The following is a 25,529-nucleotide window of genomic DNA, read 5'->3' on the forward strand; positions in this document are numbered from 1 at the left end:
GGTCCATGCTTACACATATCAAGATGTTTCTTGCATTAGCTTCCAGGAGAGTAATACATATACGGTCAAACCTGATTTAGTGACCACCTGTGTACCAAGACCACATTTTTTGTTTCCCTTGAAAATAGTTTCTCATTGAACCATGTACTAAAGGAACCTGTCTACAAAGACCTCCTGTATACAAGGACCACTTTCTGTGTTTCCCTTTGGCGGTCGCTATAGACAGGTTTGACTGTACTAGCATTCTACCATTCTCAACACAAATGGAAACACTCTTTACATCATACTCAATTACCAAAAAAAGCTTTATTTGGGTTAAGATTGAACACAGGATTTTACAAAAAAAATTGGTGCCATATAAACCTAGGACCCCCTAGCATCTGGTATCTAATTTGATCCATCATGTTTAACACATCTTCTGCCGTGGTACTACATACTTGCATGCACAAAACACAATTCAGTCATCTAGTATTCAGTAGGCCTGAGAAGTTATCCAATATATGGATAGCAGTCCAAACTTTGAAAACATGTTAGTGATATCTGCCATATCTTTCCAAATGTCCTCTACGGCTACATAAACCATTCAAGATTCCAATAAAAAATGCATCAACTATTCAGGATTATTGTTGCATTTTTGTTTTTAAAAATTACACCTTTAAAATTCCATTGAAAATGCAGTCATGTTTTCATATCTGTGTCTTGTAAACCCCTGAAAACGGAACTGAATTCTCAACCATTTTGATTGAGTCCCCTTGATATCCATTGCTACCTAAAGGGTTAAATTGCAGTGCTTTTCAGGTCAATGATAAAGGAAATCCAGGAACAAAGTAGAGTAAACGAGTGGATACTTCATAGTTTGTTAACTTGATCCAAACAGACTTTATTTGATCTAAATCACACCATGCAGCTATACTGGATTCTCACTTGATTATTTCTAACTGGGGTACACTGATGATGATGGTATTACTAATAAGACTATTAACTAGTTACAATTACTGCTTATCAAAAACATGCAGCTATTCCACTCACCAATACCTTGTTAAGTATGCGCTATTTCAAGTCCTTTTCAAACCATTCACTGAATGAATATTAAATTTAGTACATAAGGAAAGGAGAGAACAGGGCACCAAGGACCACACACATTCTTCCTAAGCTACAAGGGTTGTATGTCTGTACAGAGCCAGCCGAACGCGTCACCTCGATACGAGCGTGGGGCGGGGGAGGTGACTATTCGATGAAGCGATGCAAGAGTAATAAAAATATGCAGTCAAACTCAACAAAAAAATTGGCAAAAATAATAATGGATAAGAAATAAAAAAAAGAGGGGCATCCCTCCTCATCATGTGAAGCTAGAGGAGAAGGAGTTCTCACGTCGGACGTTGCGCGGTGACGAGTTGTTGCTGGTCTCGATCATGGATAGAGGTCGTGACCCTCCAAAGACCTGTTGCTTGATGTCATTGATAGAGAGCTGCTCTAGACCATGGCTGCTCATCTCGCGGTTGAACTCGGCCGTTTCTCTCTTGTGTCTGTCAAACAGCTTCCGTTTCCGATCCGTCTTCTCACCCTCTAGTTTGGCCGAGTCTTCTTCAATCTTGTGGTGAGAGATTTGAGGGAGAAAATGACAATAAAATTTGTATGGTGGTGCTGGTCAGGGCACATGGAATAAAGGGTCTTTCTCACATGGTACAGTCAACTGCCTCAAAAAAAAACCCACACTTCTTGACATTTAAACAAATGGCAAGTGGGGTGATAAAAAGGAGCTGCGCAACGAAGGCTCCTAAATGTACTAAAGTGTATCTGTGTGTTACAAAATAGAGAAACATATAGCACACATCTAGGCTTTAATCCTTCAAGGTCGTCACAACAGTTTAATGAGGCCGTTTACGAAGCCATTTGAGAAAGAGGCTTCAAGATACCTATCATACCTGGATTACATACCATATTAGACCTTTTTGCCCAGAAAGTTTTATAAATTGCAATCTTTTCACTTCAATACAGACAGATTTTTTTGTATAAAGATTATTACACCCATGCACGATTTCAGGAAGGGATTGAAATTACTGCTGGCTCACCTTGAGCTCTAGTCGTGCCCTTCTGATGGAGACGCGCTCCTCCAACTCCTTGATCTCCTTATGATGCTGGGCCTCCTGCTGGAGCCGAGTCTTGCTCTGGTAGGCATGGAGCAGGTCCATCTCCTGGCGGAGACGGTCCTGTAGCACATTGCACTCTTGCTCCTGGGACTTATCCAGCTTCACCTGAAAAAAAAATATACAAAAATAATTTCAGAATCGGTTTAAGGGGCTTTTCATCAAAATGAAATGTCAAAAAAACATAACTACATCATTGCATATTTCCTCCATAGGGCAGACATTGACCTAGATTTCATCCTGAAACAACCACTTATAGGAAACTACGTAGAAAGTGAATAAAATTTATGAAACATTTAGGTGTATCATTAAAACCATTCCTTTCATTAAAGGCACTAAGCCATGACATAAAACCCCTTGGCAATATTGAATTAACATCACATGTGATTCTTATATAAAAAAGGAAATTTTGCAGGGTGCGATGAAATTGTTGAATGGACAACAATTGCGTATTGACTTGAATTAGTGTGATTACTCTATTCTAAAGAGTCAAATTTTCAACAGACAGGATATGCCTTCTGATAATCCAAAGCCCTTCACTAAACCTATCGGATCGTTTGGTCATAGACCGTGGCGATTTGTTTTAAAGGTAAAGACCAGTTATGGTCATGCGATTGCATTGTGAAAGAAACGTTGTGGAATCGATCAGAAAAGGTTGATCATCTGACAGGATATGCCTTCTGATAATCCAAAGCCCTTCACTAAACCTATCGGATCGTTTGGTCATAGACCGTGGCGATTTGTTTTAAAGGTAAAGACCAGTTATGGTCATGCGATTGCATTGTGAAAGAAACGTTGTGGAATCGATCAGAAAAGGTTGATCATTTATTACAAAACAAAAATCTAGCATCTAGCATCTGCAAGGTTCTGGAATCATCAAAATGATAAGAAATTTGGCCCATTCTTCGTAAAGTTACAAGCACTATACACAGAAAGATGTATATGGGACTACCCTATATCTCTCACAGACCATGAGAGAAACAAATTTACCAAATATATAAATTAGTAGGCGGTTTCCCGGCAAATTTTTTATCATCATGTATTAGTCAAAACATATTCTTTCACATGATTGGTAATGAGAGCTTCCATTTCATTTTTTGAAATTGGGGCATTTCCAATACTGGTCTTTACCTTTAATGATGTAAAGTGTATTACGCTTCACATTTCTGTATCCTATAAGACAGAGCTCAGTAAATACACATATCACTTTTGTTTACGCCGTTGCCATTCATTTATGTGTGAAACAAAACAAAACATGGAGGTTTTATGTCATTGGGGCGGTTTACCATGGCATATGATATATGAACAAGCATTTAGACTACTCTGAACAAGAGATGGACTCACAGATACGGATATATTAATTTCCTGTATGCTCAGTCGGTACTGCTCCCCAAGGATAGCCATCTTTCTTGTCTGTTCCTCTTTCATCTTCTTGATGAACTGCTTATGTTTCTCCCGAGGCATCGTCTGTAAGACCTGCTGCTGTAGGGCCTTGAACTGAAGCATCTGGGTCTTGCATACCGCGCGGTACTGACGTTCGATCTTCTTCTCTTTGGCCTGTTGGAGTAGAACAAAAAAATTAAGTTTCATGAGAAATGACTTTAAGCGGATCTGAAGCACCGACATTGTCTTATTTTCTTTCATTGATGTACCTGTGGCATTAATTTCACAGCTATCAGATTAAGGGTTGGTCTGTTTCTCCCTAGTATTGATTGAACACCTCACTAGCCATCTACATTCAGAGTATGGTTGGCAATGGCTTTAAAGTTAGCACTGAGTTCACAGAGATCTCAAACTAGGCGTTGTGGCGTGCGTCTGTGATCCAGCTAAAAGTGGAAGTTACGAACTGATTCAGCCAAGGACGCAAGTTCGAAACTGAGTCAAGTCTTTCGGATGGTGACGTTTAAGCCTCGGTCACAAATGCCATTTCGAACTGCTACGAAGGCCGTACGAACGATTTTCAGACAATGGAAATTCGGGAAGACAATGGAAAAACAGGGATATTCGTACAAAATTATCGTTCGTACGAACCTTTGTGACCGTAGCATTAAAGGTAGGTCCCCATATGTAAATAATCATATCTAATTGATACACGTCTGTAAAAACCCAATACACACACAGAGATCTCAACTGAATATATTATGATCCAGGAAGATCAGGTAATCCCGTCAGCCCTTGCTCAGATAAGTCAGCAATTTGGGGATAATGAACAAAAATTGAGGTATTAAAATAATATTTGTGCAAATTTTGACCATTCATATCAGTCCCAGGTATTGAGAGAAGCAATGGTTCGGTCCACATTCAAAACAAAAAGTGTGATGTTATTGTTATAAGACAAAAAGTAACAAAAGCCTTTGGGGTTGTGCTGGGTTAGGCACAAGAAAAGGATTACATAATAATGTAATCCACAAACTTATGGAAATTTGGTTCAGAGTGAGTTAATACTGACCTTGAGTTCCTTGGGCTGTTGTTTTGCTTCCAGTGAATGTTTCTTGCGTAGGTCCTGCTGAGCCGTCTTATTATACTCAGCCTGGTTGGTCAGCTCTGTGCTGAACTGCCTCTCCATTTGCTCCGAGCGTAGCGACTGGATCTGCTTGGTGTGACGGTACTCGATGGACTGCATCTGTTCATGGTGTCGCAGCGCCATCACGTGCTCCATCTCCTTCATAACCTGCCGCCTGTGAAGCTCCTGCAAGTACGCACACAAAATAAAAAAATAACCAGTCAGTCGTGATTCTGGAATTTGCTTCCTGGATAATTGCTAAGTTAATGCTCCTTAATCTAGCCACACTTCCAAAAGCAACTTGAGTTCGTTTTTTTGTTATAGTACACAAGAGCAATGAGTAATACTGCACTTTAATTTAGCATTGCAAAGCTCTGGTAAAAGACAATATAACACATTAATCACTACAATGAAATCTTGCTTCTAAGTAAGCAGATTCATGGACAGCTCCGTAAACCTAGACATTTTTTTTTTTTACAGAGCTTTGAGTTAACCTGGTGAGAACACAAGTTATTTCACTGGAGTGTGGACAAACACAGAGAACTACGGCCATGGACCTTGTAAGAAGGCATTCCTTCTAGAACTTTCTGTTACACAGCACAGAAAGAGTTCAGTTGGTCTAGTAGTCAGCTCTATGTTTTCAACAATAAATCAGGTTATGTCTCTTGGATAATAAGAGCGCTTTCGCAAGGACGACAGATGCAAAGACAACGGGAGAATTACGGCAATACAGCTTTTCCGTCGTGTTTAGGGAACGAACGCTATCATGGCCGCGTACGGTCGTGAAAATCAACAGAGATTGTTTTTTTGCTCGCGTTACCGTCGTCTTTGCCTTCCGTCTTGTTTGTGAAAGCGCCCTAGTGACGTGTAAAGGGCAGTCACTAGACAAAAGTTAAAAGACACAAAAAATCCAAGTCTGTCTCAATATGCAATTACACAATGTATTTCTAATTTCACCTCTCTGAGCTGGTCTTGTTCGATTGTCTGCTTGCTGAGCAGGAGTTTGCCCTTGAGTTTCCTCATCTCCTTGTCCAGCTTCTGGTTCTGCCTTTCCTGCAGGTCATTCTCTGCCCTCTGCTGCTCCTGGTGGAGCGATTCCTTGTGGAGCCGCATGCGGGCCTCGTGCTCCTTCTTCGGAGTACTGTCCAATTCCTGCAAGTTAAGAAGAGAGGTGATTGAATGATTGATCATTGGGAGTATTTCAAATTTCTATGGAGCAAAAGAAAAGCAGAGATTCCTTATGGAGTCCCACGCATGCCTCCTTCTTTGGAGTACTATCCAATTCCTGGAAGGTAACAGAGAGTTGAACAAACAGCATGTCTATTGGGGAAAATGAGTATGGTAAAACCGGGTACTCAAAGATTTTTACTTTTTTGAGGCACTTCATGATCATTTTGAAGTGTAATTTTATTTAGGGCTTCAATATTACACCATATCACACACACTGATAACACATAGGGCCATGCATCTCAGATTTGTACAACTGAAAACATTGTTAAACAATGCCTTTAATTGGTAACCTTTCAAGTCTCATATGCGAATTGTAACGCAATGCACATTGGGAACTCTGGCGAGTATGCATCTCGATTGCGCACTGTTTTACAGAATTCACAATTACTTCAAATGATTTGAAAGATCTTACTTTTCTCATTTGTTCCTTGTTATGTTTGTAGTCTTTCTTCTGTTTGAGCTGGAAGGCTTTCAATTCAGATTCGTTCTGGGATGTGATTGTCTTCAGGAGTTTCTTCTCCTCAGTGGCAGCTGCTTTCTCCTGCAAGACAACAACCAAATACAAGTTGAAAAAATATTGAGTTCCCAACAGAGAAAAACTGACCCAGCTTCTACTGCTTTTTATGAAACTACGATATAAGTTCATCAGCACATCTAAATCAGAATGTTCACTTTCTTTCCTAATACTGGAAAGTTGGAAGAGGTCAGTATGCTAGTCATCTTCTTTTTTTTTATAAATGAGATTATGAAGTTTCCCCTGATGTAATGTTGAGAAGACAGATTACTTCAACATTGCATTTACCAATACCAACATGAACATTTGTATTTCTATGAAAACATGCTCTAGCATGTCACATGTACAGTATTCTATTTAACATATCATCCATCGTTGGATTTTTAATCTAAACGACTCATTCTTCTTAATTACATCCTCAATAAATAATATGTAGTAGATCATCAACAAAATGTTGGGATTCCAGCATAGCGAGTTAAACATGAATCACACAGAGTATGATCATACTGCAGACAGAAGAATCCCATACATTGCAGAAACTTGATGAATTGCTTATGTAGTGCACAGCTTAGCACATAAAATCTCAATGGTTGAATTCTCTATCCATTTGACCTCTCTGCTCATTCATATCAATTCACCAATAAAAACACATTTTTCTCTTTTTCCTCGAGATCTGTAGCACGATTTACTAAGAGCTTGTCTAGTTCTTTGACGTTAGCATGACAACACCAGGGACTCATTTCACACAGCCTTTTTTCAATGACAAATGACAAAAATCAGTGACAAATCTGCTGATAACCAATCAGAAGCAAGGATTTCAGTAGCTTATAACAAAGACTGTCATTTGTCACTGATGACGAGTTTTGGGGAACGGGCCCCAGTTGATTTCTTTACAGGGAATAATTTTCCTGGTACCGCATCGCAATTTGCTATGCATTTTTGCATGACTGCTATACAAAATATCTTTTGTGTAGCAGTTTTCTTCCATAGAAAGAATTGCATTTGAAATATTTATCCATCGGCTGAAATTGCTAATCAAAAAATTTGAGGAAAATTATTCCCTGCTTTATCAAGTTGATTCCTCAATTCATCACCCCCAATCAACCAGTAACCATGCACAGAGCAAGATCTTATAAACAAGAGAAAGCTAATTCCATACCTTTTTCTCCAGATCTGTTGTATGCCTTCCTAAGAGTTTATCAAGTTCTTTGACATTAGCTTGCACACACTGGTTGAATTCTTTATCTAGTTTATCTCTCAGTTCATCCATCTCTTGTTTGAGCTTCGTCTCCAGCTGCTGGATCTGTTTCTGATGCTGCCTCCTCATCCTCTTGTAACCTAGGCAACGAGATGGGCAATGGAATCATTATCATCATTATCTCCTGTACTTACAGTCAGGCTCAAAAGATTTGAGCAAGGATAGAGGGATTATCATCTAATAGGGACAAACTGTTTTCACATAATGCTAAGATAATAAATTGTGCTTGCCATAAAAATATTATACATGTTGTACTGTGACTTTAAATCCAAAGGATACCTATGTAATTCTAAATCTTGATCACACATTGTATATCACCTTTCCACTTCAATTTTCCTTTCTGAATTGCATCAAGATCAGGATTAAAATATAAATTCAGAAATGTAACCATACTACATTTAGATCAGGATTACAGGAATGTTTTCAGCCTCCAAAGTAGTTGCAATTTCCTACCTCTCCACAATTGTCATTATCATTGCATTCAGTAATTATATTTCTAACTTTTTTTCAAGAACAAAAGAGTAAACTCTCTTAGTGACTGATATTACTGTTACATAAATACAATCACCAGGCATTATCTGATTCACATATAAAACACTCATCTATATGAATAATACACTATGATTGTTACACCAAGAATACAAGATTTCATACCTGAAAATTGTTGCCTCTGTTCGTTCTCATGTTCCTTCATCTGTCTGGTGACGACCGATGTGGGCCTGATGGTCTTGAAGTTCTCACGATAGCTGTCGTCCCTCGTGAACGGGTTCTCCGGTGTCGTCTCAGACGTCAAGCTCGCACTGAAGTTAAAGCTGTCACTCGGCAACTGCAAGTAACACCAAGAAAGATACGCTTGAACTTGAAGCCAACTCATGCATCACCGTTGGAACCATATCGTGGTGTAAAGGGCTTGAAGAGGATCTCAACACATGCATAATGCCTTTTCTAAGTCATATGGCATTAGACTGTACCTAGAGGCACTGGGGAAGTTCTTCTCACCAAATTCAAAACCATGACCAACACTGCTTTAACAGCACAGATAAAAGCATGATGCTCAAGGGTTTTCTAATCTACTTATGCACAGATCATTCCCTTGCATTGCACTTTGTTCCAAGTTTTAATAGCCAATGGAGAAATAAGAGAAGATGGTTTCACAGGTCTCAACTAATTAGGTACCCTGAGTTTACTTTATCAAATGGACCTGATGGAGGGAGCATTTATAGAAAGAGAGAAGAGGAGGGGTGTTATTACTAGAAAAAGATCCATTCAGTGTACTTCTATATCTGTGCTACTCGTTGCATTCCAACCGGTGTCCTGACATTAGCTCCTTCGACAATTACTCCAGGCTTTATTTCATAAAAAGTATAGGGTTTAGGGTTTAAATTGGGTTTTACATTAGGTTAAGGGAAGGGGTTAGGGCGAGAAATTGTGCCGGGTCCAGGGTTGAAGTTAAGAATTTGTTTGGTGTGGGAAATTGACACAGAGCGATAGTCGCAGAAACAAGTGCTGTACAACCTTCCTTACTGTAGATAGTTTCAGACATTGAAGATTTACAGATGCGTAATGACATGAACAATTACAATGCGTTGGACATAATACAGCCTGATACATGTGTAGCAGGCAGGATATGAAAAGAATATAAAACAATACAAATACAGCAGAATGCATTGGTGAAAATTGCTCTGACAACGATGGCTAGCTGTGAGGGGGAAAGAATAAAGGCAGAGGGTTATGTGTTAGCGTTAAAATTACATGGTGTGTGAAACGTAAATACTTCGAGCATTGAAGCAGGTATATATATATCACTATAGATGGCAAAAATGTGCATGTACTTTAACTTGTTTTAGTACTTATGTACTTTTACTTGTTTTAATAAAGATATGTGAACAGAAGAGAAAATAATATAATGTAGCGAACATGGTGCTTGAAAGAAGGAAAAAGCTGGATTAGTAGGTAAAATAAAGCATGACATGATATACCATGATTTTGCTATGCTGCATTGTAATAGTGCAACATCAATATCATAATATCAAGAGGAAGGTTTTGACAAATAAAACAAAGCCAGTGGATCTTCTTTAAAATATAAAAATTGAAGAATCAAAGAAAGGAAATAATACAAAAAATATCTCAAAATTAAGATGTTGAAACCAAAGGTTCCAGAAAAATGAGGTTATAAATGAAACCAATGCAACGATAAGGAACAGCATGAGAACAATTTAACCACAAGCTGGTCATATTCATGAAATAAAATGTAAAGCAGTGAACTAATGTAGTGATCACGAAAGAATAATTAAGTACATGTAGATAGTACCCAATAACAAAATCATAAGCATTGGAACAATGCAGTGATAATATCTAAATTGGAAGACAGGAAAAAAATTTAAAGCATGAAATAATGATAGTTTAAAAAATAGAAAAAATGAAATGTCAGAGTGATCACATCAATTAATTTCACAGGTTTCCAAAAGATTTTTATCTGGGAGCTGGTGAGAAGTTCTAAGTATGAAATCAAAGCCTAAATGCATTGCAATGGCTTTCAAGACATCTAAATAGACATTGAAATGAAGGTTCCAGACAAAAACATCAAGTCTGGCAATATAGGTTCAAATAATACAACAACAGCTTTGAAGCACTGCAGGGACATAACAGAATGAGCAGTGGCTTGTACAAGTACACACAAATGTTTCAATATAGGTGTTATGTTCTAAATATTCTTGCAATAAAAACGACAAAGCCATAAACGCCTCCCTTTTACACATCTATAATAACAATAACACTCATACATCTACGGCCGGAAACATTAAGGCTCTTCATGCAGCAAAGACGATGATCTTCCAAATGTAAGACAACAATCAAAAGGCGTTCTGACTTTCTAACCTTGACAAACATATCTACGTCATGCATTGCATTCTCTTCTGGTTGTCTCACAAATCAAACTGGGAGCAATGCAAAATAAAATGCTCTTTAACAAAAATCATTTTAATAATTCTTTGGGATTTTTTTCTCATTCAATTGGCTCAGCATACAAATGCAGCATGCCAAGCTATAGGGAAATAGTCAATTTTAATACGAGAAACCAAAAACAATAAGCATCATTTCCTATTTCTCTTGTGCCCACTTTTAAAAATCTCAATCTGAATCCGAAAAAGGTACAAAGCAGCCAAAATATCAACAAAACCATTTTTTTTCAATCCGACTGAAGTGAACAAAGTAGACATGGTCTGACAATAATTTGACCCTAACTTTTGAAATAGTACAGTGTTGTTCGAAGAAATTTCTGCCAATTGACTGAACTCAATTTAATCTGTTGACTACTGAATTCTCTCATTCCCATAAACTTAAAAAAAGAGCCACCCAGTTCCTGTTAGTAATGGGTTAACTTCAAAGTAACCCTATAAAATAAGACTTTATTTTTCTGCCATGTCTGACTGGCTTTTTATATAATATAGCCTGATTCAAATATATCAATGATATAACATTTTCTGAATGCCTACAAACTTTTCTCATTCTTAATGATTATGGTCCTTTAAGCTTGATTTAAATAAAACAAACTTCAACTACAACAAAATAATAGATTGTGCATTAAGAGTTTTTTTAAAGCTAACTTACAGTAACTGTGATACCTAACCCATTCTACATCACTAGTGACCCAAATTCAACACAGTTCTAAAAGAAATTAATTTTCCCACGTGTGTGTTGCTCAACCAAATTCTAGTTCTGCAGATCTGTCCTACTTGTGGGAGATATCAATTTCTAAAAACATTACGTGCTGTGCATTTTATTTGGTTTGTTGTTTCTCTGCTAAGACACTAACTAGCACGATTATAAGTACTGCTCATGCAAAAGACTTCATGCAGCATTGAGAAACGCATATCAAACTTGAGAACTAAACAACAAAATCACAATTGCCATGGAACCACCAAGGGGCCATCCAAATTGCCAGTGATGCGGCTAAGATATCTTTTTTTTTCCATTTCAAAATAAATCGGTGTGTGAGAGCATTTTTCATTCATTTTGTTTTCCTTTGGTTGTTCTTTTTTTAGGAGGGGAGGATAGCCAACATACCGAACACCAAGACAAAGGATCCAAGATGGACAAGGTCTGTACCTTACGCTTCTCCCGCACCCGTAGCCGGACCGAACCCGAAGCGGCGAGGAAGGCCTCGCGTTCGGCGTAAGAGATGGAACCAAGAGACGAGCAGAAGGACGAGATGGAGACCATGCTGTCCAGGGAGGGGCACGGGGACACGCCCATGGCCAGCGCCTCCCTGCCCTCCGGTACCGAGGGATGCCTTACCCTCTGGGTGGTCGGGTTCAATGTGCCACACAAAGATGTCAAAAGTGGGGGGTAGGGCATTGCAATATTGAAGGTGTGGTTTTTGAAGGTCGGTGGTATGGGCAAGTTTGATGGTATCGTGTGGCAATGACACAAAAAGACAAGGACAAAGGAGGAGGAGGAGGAGGAAGAGAGCAAATGGTGACAAGCAAGAAGAGATGTTACTTCACAGAGCTTCTAAAAGAGGAGTTTGGTTAGTATGCAACAAAAGATCTGTAATTACAAATATCAAGTAATCTAATACATTAAAAGGCAATTAGAGTTGAGAAAATAGCCTTTCTTACGCTAGCACATTGTTGCGGCTTATAAACAACTATCATAATACTCTATATAACTTTAAATTTTAAAAGATATTCTAAACAGTTACTTTACTTTTATATACTTTGTACGTGTGTCCAATAAATCCCTTCTATAACTGTTTGATAAAGGAGTATTGTGTAATTAAAATTGATTTTGTTCCATTAAAGTATTACATTTGATAACAAAATAATTTGCAACAGATTCGCTTGAAACATTAACGCTTCTGAAATTCAATATCTGAGAGCAAAAAAAAAAAAGACATGAATGATTAAGTATATATTAGAATTTTATGTCATGAACAGATTGGAGGAAAAAAAATCACATTAACTTATTTTGATGACCAAATCAGACTGGGTATGAAGGATAAAATGAAGACTTGCTGAAAGGAGCATGTTGTAAATAATAATAGGAATGACAATGAAGAGTTAAGTTTTAAAACAAATGTGGAATGAATGGTAAGTGTTAAACAGTATTGCATGTAGCCATGTGTGGAGGGACCCTTAAACAGGACTGTTAAGCATACGTTTAAATCTGCTTAGAAAACACGAATGGTAAAGTTTCAGGCAAGCTGATATCAAAAATTAGCCACGTTCTGACATGCTCTAAAAATTTGTTCAATGCTAAAATCAAAAACTTTCAATCAATCAACAGAGAGGGAGCCACTGCAATCCTAGCCAACATGCGTTGCACACCACAAAAACATAATATTCCAGAATGTTTTGCAAAGTGACACACTAGGTTAAGCGAGCTTTGTCTGTTTTCTCTGTAACAACATCCTTTTCTACACGATAGACGAAGTTGGTGGCATAAATACAAGAAAACTCAAGCAGCTTTTTTCACAATTTGACTATTCTTTAAAGATAACAGCTTTCATTTCACTGCAGATCTCACTGCCAATACAATACCATTTATTCAAAATATTGTTGTAAAAGGAAAGAAAGGCAGAGTCTGTAAAGTATTTCTCCTCAATTTTGTTAAGGAATAAGGAAAGGGTTGAAGTCACAAATCATATGGCATGCATGACAGTCTGTCATATAATGAACAAATGAGAAACAGGAATAGGGGCATGACATGAAAATGAGAAAAGAACAGGAGAGGGGGGGGGCATTCCGGAGGTTTGAATGTAAGGGATGTTAATTCATACATGGCTGAAAGAAAAAATTTAGTCCACAAGAAGAAAATGATGAATAAAGCTTTCCATCAGAACAAGCATTCTGTGCTTTCGAAATGTTGATTTGTATTAAAATAATACAAGAAATGGGATCTGACTGATTGAGAGGCATTCCAAGATTATCAAACCATCTTTTGGCCAAAATCATGCCGTGTTATGCAACTCTCTTAACACGAAAGCATTCAAATGCATTCCGTCGTTCCTGAAATTTGCACCTACAAATTTATCAAGGCGATTCATTTACACCCTAAGAATTTCCCAAAGGTGTTCCCTTAGGATAAATATGCACCTTTGATCAAAATGACTTTGATTTGTAGGAACAATATTGTTTTGTTTTTTGTTCTTTATGGTTTCATTATGAGACCAATTTATTACCACAAAGTGCACTTTCTTTCATTAAAACATCCCTCAAGGAACATTTTCCCAGGCCTTTCAGCTTAGCACAATCGACAGACTTCCCCAATAACCTTGGAATACCTCAACATGATGCGACTACAAAAATAAAGATTTATCGTCAACGTAAACCAGCATTTTCTCTCTCTTGTTCTCACCCTCTCATTGCGCATCTGTGAGTTTTCAGCACTGCCGTCGCTGGGAGGTTGAATACTGTTGACGCTTCCCGACTCACTGTTGTTCTCGCTGCGGTCGTTGATGCTGCTCATGCTGTCGGTGGGCTCGCTGGGGTCAAACGAATCCCCGGACGGCTGCTGCATGGATAGAGATGTCACGAGTCATTGAATAATAATAATAATAATAATAATAATAATAATAGCTCGTTCTTATATAGTGCTTTTCAGGACCGCAGGCCCTCTAAAGCGCTTTACAGATAAGTATAACATTCTAGAACACCTACCCCCTGAAAAACTACCCCCTGGACAAAGGATGTCCCATCTATTTATTGCTATGATGAGTTATGAATTTGTTATATTGGAGGGGAGTGTTTCACAAAGACTAAGATCGACTTTAAGTCGGAATTAACTGTGGCAGGCCATTCATGCCACTATTTTCTCTCATCATTTACTGGCATCAGTTTCCCGAGGGACGTACCAATCGTGGTCACAAATCTACAGGATTTACATTTTTTGATAGTTCATTATTGTAGGAAAAAATGTTATCTAAAGATCATAATTGAGAGACCAATGGTGAGAGCAACTAGTGGCGTGAACGGCCTGCCATAGTTAAGTCCAACTTAAAGTTTTCTTTGTGTATATAAGAAGGCATGGAGCAAATTCCTTCCATTGGCTTCTTTTAATCCAACCAGATTCCTCTTTGTCATTTGTTTTTTTTAAGGAAATTTCATCAAAGTATCTTGATAAGGATAATGTATGGGACCTTACGGGGCAAAAACATTATATTTGCCCTATCATACTACGACTTGGATCATTAAGAAGATTCATAGATAAAAACTAGAAACATCCACATGCATGACACATTTTTGAAATGCTCAATTAATTCTGATTCCTGATTTATATTCCACATAATGAATGAATCGTAACTGATATAACCTGATTTTTTCGCAATTCACGAAAGAGTTTCTTGCTGTGAAATTTGTTGTCAATTACAAATCATGAAAATTTCATGTGACAAAATTCTCTAGTATTACAGGGGGTGTTTCACAAAGATTCTAAGTTGGACTTAAACATTATGGAGAGCCATTTGTAGCCTTAAAATTAAATATATTCGAAAGCAAAAATTCAAATATTTTAGATTTTTCAAAAATTCCACATCAAGAACATGAAATCTCCTTGATAATAGAAAATATGAATGATTTGAATCAACATTTTATGCATTTTAAAAAACTTTTACAAAATATTTTCAAAGATGCAAAAGGCTTTCCATAACTGTTAAGTTCAACTTAGAAATAGGTTCAACTTAGGATCTTTGTGAAACAGTATTGAGAGAAATAGGTAGGATGGGTGGGTGTGTCTGCTTACATCATCTGTGCTAGCCTCCTGGTCATCGTTTGGTCTGTTGGAGTTACCTTTGAAGAGCTGGGCTATCCTACCAACGTTCTTGTTATCCATCCCTCGTACCACCTTCCTGGTCTTCTCTATCAGGTCAATCAGTGTGTTGTTCGGCCTGTCCCTCGTTACAAATTCAAGCTACAGAAAGAAACGGGGTAATGATAATATGATACAGTAAAACCTGTCTATAAAGACAACCCAAGGGAGACAAGAAAGGTGGCCTTTGTAGACAGGTTCCTTTAATACATGTTTCAATGAAAAACCACCCAAGGGAAACAAAAAATGTGGTCTTTGTGGACAGGGGGTCATTAAAGCAGGTTTGACTGTATTTGATGGGTGGGTTCTATTCAAAGGAAAGTGAAACCCAACAAACATTAGCTGATAATCTAATTTTGAATAAGATTATCAGATATTTTATCAGGTTTCATTCTCCTTTATAGCCAATGATTTCAACAAGCATTACAATTTTTATGGAACTAAAACATGGAGAAGCCCAACTTTCTGATTTTTTTATAATAGTTGATGCCAAAGTGATAAAGATGCTTTATGAACACATTTTGTTTTCCCTCTTGGAAGGAATACTTCCCCCTGTGTAACAGTGATGGTTTACAATTTGGTACAAATTACTCTTATCTGCCCATGTGCATGGACTATTTATGAAGTTTCTCCAGATCAGGCAAAGGGGCAGGGTATTCCAGGACTCCTTCTTTGTAAATACTGTCAGGGACTGGAACAACCTTCCCTCTTCAACTGTTAATAGCCCATCCCTGGAAACATTTAAAGCTAAAAATGTGTCTGAAGAGGACATATTGCTGACCAAACCATACAGATACAGATATAGATAACTGGCTGACATTGCAAACAAACGTACCTGTAATAAGTGTCTTGCACTGGGGCGGCTGTCGGGCTCCTTGGCCAGGCAAGCCTTGATGAAGTCATGGAAGCACTGGTTCCAGCCAGACGTTGATAACGATGGAGGGTCGTTCTGGGCGATGTGATACAGGGCACTCATGGCATTCATGTTAAATAACGGTGGTTTTCTTTCAGCTGTCATGCTATTTAGTAATGATGAGAAAGATCAATAAAAAAAATTATGAGAAAACAACATATAAAATTATCATCAAAACAAAGAATCCAGTACAATTTTTTAATAACACAATTGTCTGATAAGCTACAGATTCAGAAAACATTTATAACTTTTGTTTCGTTTTTAATCTACCGAAATAGAGGTCTTGTCTATTTCTCAAAACAAAAGTGTACATAATGATCATTAATATCATCATTATTATTCATTTAATAATTCATTCCTTCTTTATGGGGTAATTTGTACACATTAACTGATTAAACAATTTATATAACTGTACAAAATACATCATGATGTTCTAAGTTATACCTTTAATTATAAATTAACAAAAATGTATCAAATCTAAAGATTTAAAAAAAAAAAAACTTGATTTCATGACTTATATCTCATTTCCATCACTATTACCATATATCCGTATGCTGTGCAATAAAGATGAAAAGAAATTTTAAAATATCCTAATTTTTGCATTAAATTTATCTATGACTATTTTACCAAATAACTGACAAACTAAAAGTTAAGGTTGTAAAATAAAAGAAGATGGAGGTGACTGACCTAATTCGATACATGTGATTCCTAGTGACCAAACATCCACCTTGCCATCATACTGCCCCTCATCCATGGCCAGTATTACTTCAGGAGCCATCCTGTTGGAAGAAAAAAAAAATTATAATTGTTATTGTTATTATGTGATGGGGAAATGTACCTGTATGTCTGCTTTGACTTGAGATTAATTGAGCACCAATGATGCCTCTTTCAGAAAAATTTGTGCGCCATTCAAGTCCAGAATTATAATCATTGTTATTATTACTGAAAGTTACCTAGGATTTTATTTTCCTATTCCTCTAGTGCTTAATCTGATATCACTTCTCATGTTCTAAAGAGTAAGAGTACCCACAAATTTCATCCAAATTTTAGCTAGCACAATGTCATTTGTTATTACAGTTGATACAATCAAGCACTTTATTAAGTTCTATTACATATTACAATTTCTTCGTTTTTTTGTATACATGTTCAAGTATTTCATGGAAATTAAATAAAAGAGGAATCACTGCATGGGAGCTAAAATATTTTAAAAAATACATGTAGCATTATATTTTTCAACTCTATATCCATGCAGAAAACCATAAGAGCAAACGTAAAATGTTCTATTGAGAGTTTTAGTTGTGTTGGGTTATTTCATGTGAGATAGGATGGATTTGAAATTGAATTTGATTTTTTTTTTTTTTTTAACACATGCACTGATAATAGATAATACACTATTTCTAATAAGACAAAAATTATGTCCATCCACATCAACTTTTTTCTATTTATTCATGTTATCGCAGAAGTACATTGACTTTCTGTTAAGAATAGAGAGCTTAGCACTTGGCGATCCATAATCCTTTGGACTAACCTAAATCAGTGTAACTAAACAGTATGTGACACATGCAGGGGCGTACACAGGATTTTTTCAAGGGGGGGGGTTTAAAATATTTAGCTCCCGAAAATTTGAAAATCGCGCCGGCCGAAAAGTCGCTCAGTGAGGGGGGGGGGGGGGGGGGGGGGGGGGGGGGGGGGGGGGGGTAAGCGGACACTTTTTTTTGGGGGGGGGGGGGGGTCCAAAAAAAATCGCAACGACTCAGCCAGCCGAAAAGTCTCGAAATTTCAAAATTTGACATTTTTCATCGTTGGGGGGGGGGGGGGTAAGGTCACCTTTTTTAGGTTAGCCGTAGGTATAATTTTTTTTTTTTTTTTTTTTTTTTTTAATAATGAAAAGCAAAAAAAAAAAAAAAAAAAAAAAGGGGGGGGGGGGTTTTAGGTTTTTTTAGGAGGGTTAACACGCATAAAAATACCAAAGGGGGGTTTGAACCCCCCCCCCCCCCCCTGCGTACGCCCCTGGACACATGAGTCTTCAAGTCTAGCCTAACCTTGTCAGTTTCGGGCTTGGCAAGTGGAGTGCTGGGCCTACGGAATGCAGCTCATAGTCTCGAGGTTCAGACCCTGCGTTATGACTCGCAAGGTTCTGTACCTGCAAACTGACCAGCAATCATGATAACAGTGAAAAGATAATTACAAATGAATTGATACAAGTACACAATCGTGTGTTTTGTGATATGATTTTCATTCAATAAATCAGATATGTTTATCTCCAGAATTATCACTTCTGTTATGGATATTTATTTCTATGAAATTGCTGTGGATTGTTGTCATCACAAAAATTAGTTCGCACAACTTAAGTATTGGCTGTCGGAACCTGTTGAGATTTGTAATGGTACAAATATGTATCATTCATTAATTATGATTGTGATTAAGTTATGATAAAACATCGATACTTCTCGGTTTCGTTTTTTCTGGGACGCACTGTATATAGTGCGAGCTCTAAAGTTCTATCCTGTTTTTTTTAGATGGAATGGGTATTCCCCTAATACTCACCTTGATGAAACTTCGGCCGAAATTTGGTCTAAATAAAACTGCTTTCTTCTCTCAGCATAATTATATACATGAAGACATAAATAATCGTCCGGTATGGGCAATTATTTAATAAAACTGACATTTTTTTAACCTTCCCATACAGGTCTCGACGAACAAATACAGCCGTCGATATCAGAGACTGAAGCTTTGGGTCAAATATACATAAACATGTAGCTATGGGATCCGTGATACGATATGTTCTCCAGTGACAATCTTTGTTATGAGCTTTATATTTTCAAAGGTAAATGTTAGAATTACGGTTGCAAGCTGGTTGAAGATTAAATTTAAGTGAGGGTTATGTGAAAGTATAATGCTGGATCTAGATTTTATTGAGAATATTGGTTAATGTTGGATATTGAATTTGGAGCAAATGTTGCCGGTGTACATGTGTCGTACAACCATGCCAAATGTAATTTCAATAGCCTTTGTATTAAAATGCATCTTATCCGATTCTTTCGATTTCTCATACCGTATAGGGATATTCATTTGATGGCTTTAGGAAGTATACCGGGTGTATTTAATTCTTCTTCGTTGTTTATAATTTTCTTTTTTCTTCATCTCTTTTTAGTAAAGGGACATATTGATGGTTGTGATGTTGTTGTTAATGATGGTGAAACTTAGTCCAAATTCAGGCTAAATTTAAAGAAGCTCGTTTGAGTGATAGAGAGTTAAGAAATGAAAGAGGGCGACAGACATTCAGACTCACTGACACAATCATAAATATTTCTAGTACAAGAGAAGAAAATATAGAACGAGAGAGAGAGAGAGCTCAGAATGACATGGTGTGAAGGAATAATAATATAGTTTGAGAGTGAGAGATACATGTAAATACAGTATAAAAGAAAGAGATGGCCTATCATTTCCGACGAGTTGTCTATGTCTGTGCCTATCAATCTCTCATTATCTCTTCCTCTCTCTTTTCATCAATATCACAAACACACACGCACACACGCGCGCCCACACACATACACGCGCGTGAGACCGCGCACATGCACACCCTCACATAAGTCGTGTGACCAAAGGCGTGTGACATGCGTGACCATGCAGAAGCACACAAATCTGAAATGTATTTTTTTTAACCGGATAATTAATTGATTGATTCTATTTCTTGACACCTTACTATCTGTCTAGCACAAGAGTTACTAGGCATATCTATAATTATTAACCAAAAAATAGATTATTACAAACAATGATAGAAATGCTACTTGGTATTCCCATTAAAATATATATTTGTGGCACAAATTATTAATTCCTTATAAGGAGTGTCTAGATCAACTTTGATGTTATTGAAGAAAATTGTTAGCTCCTTCCCCTCTTTGTTTCTCTTCTATCATTCACACTTTATTTTCACCCGTACTCTCTTACATCTTTTGACCCACCCCGTACTTCTCCTCTCCTCTCTCTCTCTCTCTCTCTCTCTCTCTCGCTCTCTCTCTCTCTCTCTCTCTCTCTCTCACTTGCCCTTACTAGCTCTCTCCATTTCTCCCTCTATGTATACATATCTATTTCTATATCTTTCTCTTCAGAACAACTTCATCACTCATCTTACCAAATATTTAAATGATAAAATAAGAATGTATTCACCATTGCGGCAGTCAAATGGTTACCATTCGAGATTCTGATTAGATATCCAAAATTGAGATGTAATAAAATCATCGAAGAATTAAAAACCTGCAGCGCATTCCATTCAAATTTAAAAGAAAGAATAAAACTTTACAAGTTTGATAGACAGATATATATTCAAAGATTTGATATCATATGATTTATGTACGATTATACAATCTCAACACGAAATGTGTCTTGGTCTTTCAATAACAACTTCGTGCATGCATTTCAGAATACACACACTGTAATTACAATATTAAACAAATGCCATATTGATGTTCTCTGATAACTGTCACGTAAACATGTATACAACGATTGTCATACAAAAATCCTGTAAAATACGATACGTATAGACTCACTGAATGCATTTGTTTTAAAATGAATGAAATAAGATGTAGTTCTTGACGATTCTTAGATAATGACGTCAGATATCATATAACCAGTCCAAAATGATAAACGATGACACAAATTTGAAAAATATCAGTAGTTTTTTTAACCTGGAGGTGCGACAAATCTCATAGTCTGACATATTGCCACTCGCAGGGAACAAACAGCAACAGCGTCGGTAGGAATTCAAAGTTCGAACATAATTGCCAATAACATCACAGCATGATATTATTGATGTTCCATTGTTTTGCTAAATTGTTTGTAAAATTATGTTAATGTTTGAATATTGAATAAACACCTCATTAGAGGCAAAGAGAAAAAAATGTTTGATTAAAGTAAAGATGAATACAGGTATATTTGGTCTGACATTATCCTGTTTTTCTGACAGTATCATAAGTTTAAATATTTATACATGCTTATATCTTGAAGTTATTTTGTAGCAATAAAGTATGTGACACCCAGGAACCTACAAGCCATTCATTTAATATTTGTCATTCATGCATACTATGCTTGTTGGTTATAGCTTCTGAAGGGTAATACAATTGCATGTCGTGTAGAAACGCACAATTCACTTTGAACATAACTCTCATTTTTTTCAATTGTTGTCAATTAATTGTTGATTAATATATAAACATATATATATATATATATATATATATATACACATGTATATCACAAAACAAGATGACAGGCGATTTGCAAAAAATGTCAGTTCAACATTACTGAAAATCCTCCACAAAGACAAGCCTGCCTTTGTGCAGAAAAAAAGAACCACCCATCTTTGGCGTGTCACTGAGTGTGTGGTTGTCGCGAATGCCTGGATGAAGTTATTTTGGGATACATGATATTTCATTTACACTTTGTACACTGCATTCTTCAGCTAGCTATTAACATATTTTTGACAATTTTAATTTCTCGCCATATTCAAAGATATATTTGCATATGCAGCCTCCTCGATTGTCCACTATCTATTATGTATAACTTAATATTTGGCTGTAATTCCTTCTATTTCTATTTTTCTTAAGCGCTTAGAGACATATTTTGTGATAAGCGCTTTACAAATGTTGTTAATTATTATTATTATTATTATACGATACGATGCACTTACGATGCACTTAGTCCTTGAACTAGCTCAATATTTACCATATCAACTGCATGTACATGTATGTAGGAATACATGTATAATGATTAATTTTATGTACATTGTGTACGCCAAGTTCCTGAGCTGCCTTTACTTACGGGAATACTACGTGATACAAAAGACAAAAGACCACGGGAGCAAGACGTATCTGAATACACCTCTTTATCCAAATAAAGATAAGAGAGATCTACACTCTGGACATGTAAGAATGGTAAATTACACGTCAATAAGAACCATAAAATACACCTTCCAAAATATGTTTCAGAGACCTCCATGTATGCGCATATATACAAATTGATTATAAGAGGTTACACCAAAATATTCATGTAATCACCCTTTTGTAAAGTCAAGTTCACTGTAGGATTCTTTAGGTTAAGGTTCATACTTCATTTAATAACTGATATCAAATTGATATTTATGTCCTGACAGCTAACTGTTCCTATTATACTTGATCTAAAACAATTTTGCACTTTATGCATGTCTGTGGGTGATGTGTAGGTCTACTATTTCTCGCAGAAATAAACTGAATATAATTGTGCATTTGATTACATTAAAGAAAAAAGAAACAAAGCCATTAAGTTGACCTCCCATATAATTTATGACAATCGTGATGTTCTGTCTGATATGTACATACATGTATCTAAAATTATTTCTGAATCCGGTTTTTAAGGGTACGGTATAATATAAAACATTAATATATCTTACACATACAGCAAAGTCATGTTAATCTATCATTGGCAGTGTTTTTTAATGATGAAAAATGTGCCTTGTATTGGATTGCTAGATGAATACAAAACGGGTATTCAGCCTCACATGAAATCCTCCTGACCTCCTCACAATATAATTTACATGTTTACATAATGTTATTCACATCTTTGCCCTAAAAAGCCGTTAAGGCTAAAATGAGTTAGCGTGGTTGGATAAATGAAGGAAAATTAATCTAATGATGATAATAATAATAATAATAATAATAATGATAATCCATGTCATAATATTGATAACATATATGATTTATAAGGCGCCGAATCCACTTGAAGTCAAATGCACAAGGCGCACTTGTGAAACAAAAACATAAAAGAGATAACATTAACGCATCTGCATTATAAACAAAGGAACAAAGGTAACATAGCACATACAAAACTGACAGAACACATAATTACATGCCGAATTGAGGAGACACGTTTTGATATACCGTGTGAGTAAAAAAAAAAGGGGGATACACCTAGAAAATTGCTTATTATTTATAAGATCATCAATGAACAGTAAATTATTATACGTTACGAAAGAGCGTTTGATCCCAAATCATTTGGTATCGTTTTTGTGTGTTATGTGTTCACGCTTGGATGAACAGGAGGCATAACGTCATCGCCTACTTTCCCTACTTATTAGTCCAATCACACATTTCTATGATACATGTTACATGGTACAGTAGTTTACTCTAACAAAAGAGGCATTTGTAGGCGACAGCCTTTTTATTGTCTTCTATTTTTATGTTTGCACATCATGTAAACATGCTTTTGCCAATGTCGGACAATAGTTCGAAATGAAATATGCATCATTAAATTACTGCGCGCGAATTAACCATTTTGTTATCATGACTACAGTCAATCTCACCGGAAGGATGATTTCCTTGATTACATTTCTTTTGTTAATACACCGTCATGTAATACATAAAACATAAAAAAAAAAAAATCACAGTGAATTTGTCCTTATGTAATCATTACTTTTCTTTTAATTCTGAATTCGTGAAATGTTTCTAAACAGAAAATAAATCTTGAAGTGTCAACTACGGCCAAGATGATACAAATCACTTTTTTCTTTTCCTTTAGCAGACGTATTGTCGTGTTTCATATTCCTTTCTTGTTATTTTTCAGGATGTCTTTATCTCAGAAAGTACCATGATAATCTATGGTGTAAATGATTATAATGTTAAATCCCTTTTCTTTCTTTCAACGTGTGCAAAATACCTGTCATATTTCCTTCCTAAAATAATAAGTGTACAGAGTAAACTGCGTAACGATAAATGGAGTTTAAAATGGAATAAATGATTTCTTAAATTCCTAAACTACCAGATAAAAGATACTGCTATGGTACCAAAACATCCAGAGAATCTGTTCAGAAGAAAATGTGAAAATAACGTACTATAAAATTGCAAACACTGTTTAAGTACAAAATCCTATAGCATCAAAATGAGGTATAGGCAGATAGCTTATATTGACTTTTGAACACAGGTCAATGATATTGCAGGCTGTTTTATCATGTGCAAGATTTACTTTCTTGATCTTTAACCAAAAGTTCTAAAATGCATGACATGAAAATAGAATTTGAAAGACGCATCATTTCTTTGTCGAAACTTTAACGTACATAGGCTTAACTGCAAACAATGTCAGTTCTCGTCTACTCTAATATTTATAAGAAAGACCAGATTGTTTTGCATGATTCAAAACGGATTTGCCTTGCTTAAGCCAAAGTGAATTTTGACGCTGACTGTCAACATCTAATAAACTATCCATTGGATTGAGAGTTTAAAGTTATTTGGGTTATTTTAAGTCTAACCTAAGGTCCCCTTGTGTGTCTTCCTTTTCAACTCTATATTGAGTCAAATTATAAACATATCAACAAAAGAAAAACGAGAAAAACATTTTGGCAAGGCATTTAATATGACAACAATATTATTGGTGCTTGCCAGAAACTATGGGGTTCAACAATAGTAACACAACAAATATTGATATTGTACTGGGAATGTAATACAAATGATATGTTCTTCTACAATGAACTGTTATAACTGCTTCACTATTTTCCCTAACAGGGCGCACAAATTCTCGATGCGCAAAACCAAGAGTATTCATTTCGAGGATGGCATGTCATATGCATGGGATATGAAAGTATTATTCGACTGTCGAGACGGCTGTGGTGTATGTACATCATAACGGACCATGCTTCACGCTAGTAGTCAGCTTGTCTTGTTCATTGTTCACCTCAGCAACCGAGGTATCCAAATACTGGTCTGTCCAACACGAGTCCATTCTGTAAGAGAAGAATTTACCAAGGAATGAGTTGACTTTGTAACAGGAATCGAATCGGAAATATGCATCCCAATTTTAATCATTCATCATTTCAAAGGATCGAGGCATAATAATTTTACGAGCATGAATATAGAATATAAATGATTAATTAAGGCTCACTCAATGATTGTCAGATGTGGATGCGTCTTCATGGATTGGATGATCTCAGTTGCCTTTTTGTTGCCCAGCTCAATGCGGCTAAGGGACAGCTTATGGAGCCGAGGACACGATGTTTCGACTGCTCTGCAGAATTCTGCGGGATCAAGTGTTTTCTGCCAATCGATGCGGAGTTCGGTGAGATCTCGGAATGGGGAACACGCCGTGATGATAGAGTTTGAGTCATAATCTGCGCCATAGAAGTTAAGTGCAAGCAT

The 25,529-nt window shown here is 36.6% G+C and overlaps 1 protein-coding gene across 1 annotated transcript; it reads right to left on the reverse strand.

The window, feature by feature from the left end:
• Positions 1-1,059: 1,059 nt before the first annotated feature.
• LOC583376 (serine/threonine-protein kinase TAO1) lies at positions 1,060-25,529 on the reverse strand. Its single transcript, XM_030990987.1, has 13 exons — positions 25,276-25,529; positions 17,059-17,150; positions 16,294-16,469; positions 15,393-15,560; positions 14,010-14,165; positions 8,307-8,478; positions 7,554-7,732; positions 6,293-6,421; positions 5,608-5,802; positions 4,597-4,836; positions 3,492-3,704; positions 2,073-2,255; positions 1,060-1,591 (listed from the first exon to the last, which is right to left on the reverse strand). The coding sequence occupies exons 1-13, from the start codon at positions 25,527-25,529 to the stop codon at positions 1,340-1,342; spliced, it is 2,409 nt and encodes an 802-aa protein (XP_030846847.1). The 3' UTR covers positions 1,060-1,339.

The sequence above is a fragment of the Strongylocentrotus purpuratus genome, unplaced genomic scaffold, assembly GCF_000002235.5.
Source record: "Strongylocentrotus purpuratus isolate Spur 01 unplaced genomic scaffold, Spur_5.0 spur5_scaffold_2, whole genome shotgun sequence".
Taxonomy (NCBI): domain Eukaryota; kingdom Metazoa; phylum Echinodermata; class Echinoidea; order Camarodonta; family Strongylocentrotidae; genus Strongylocentrotus; species Strongylocentrotus purpuratus.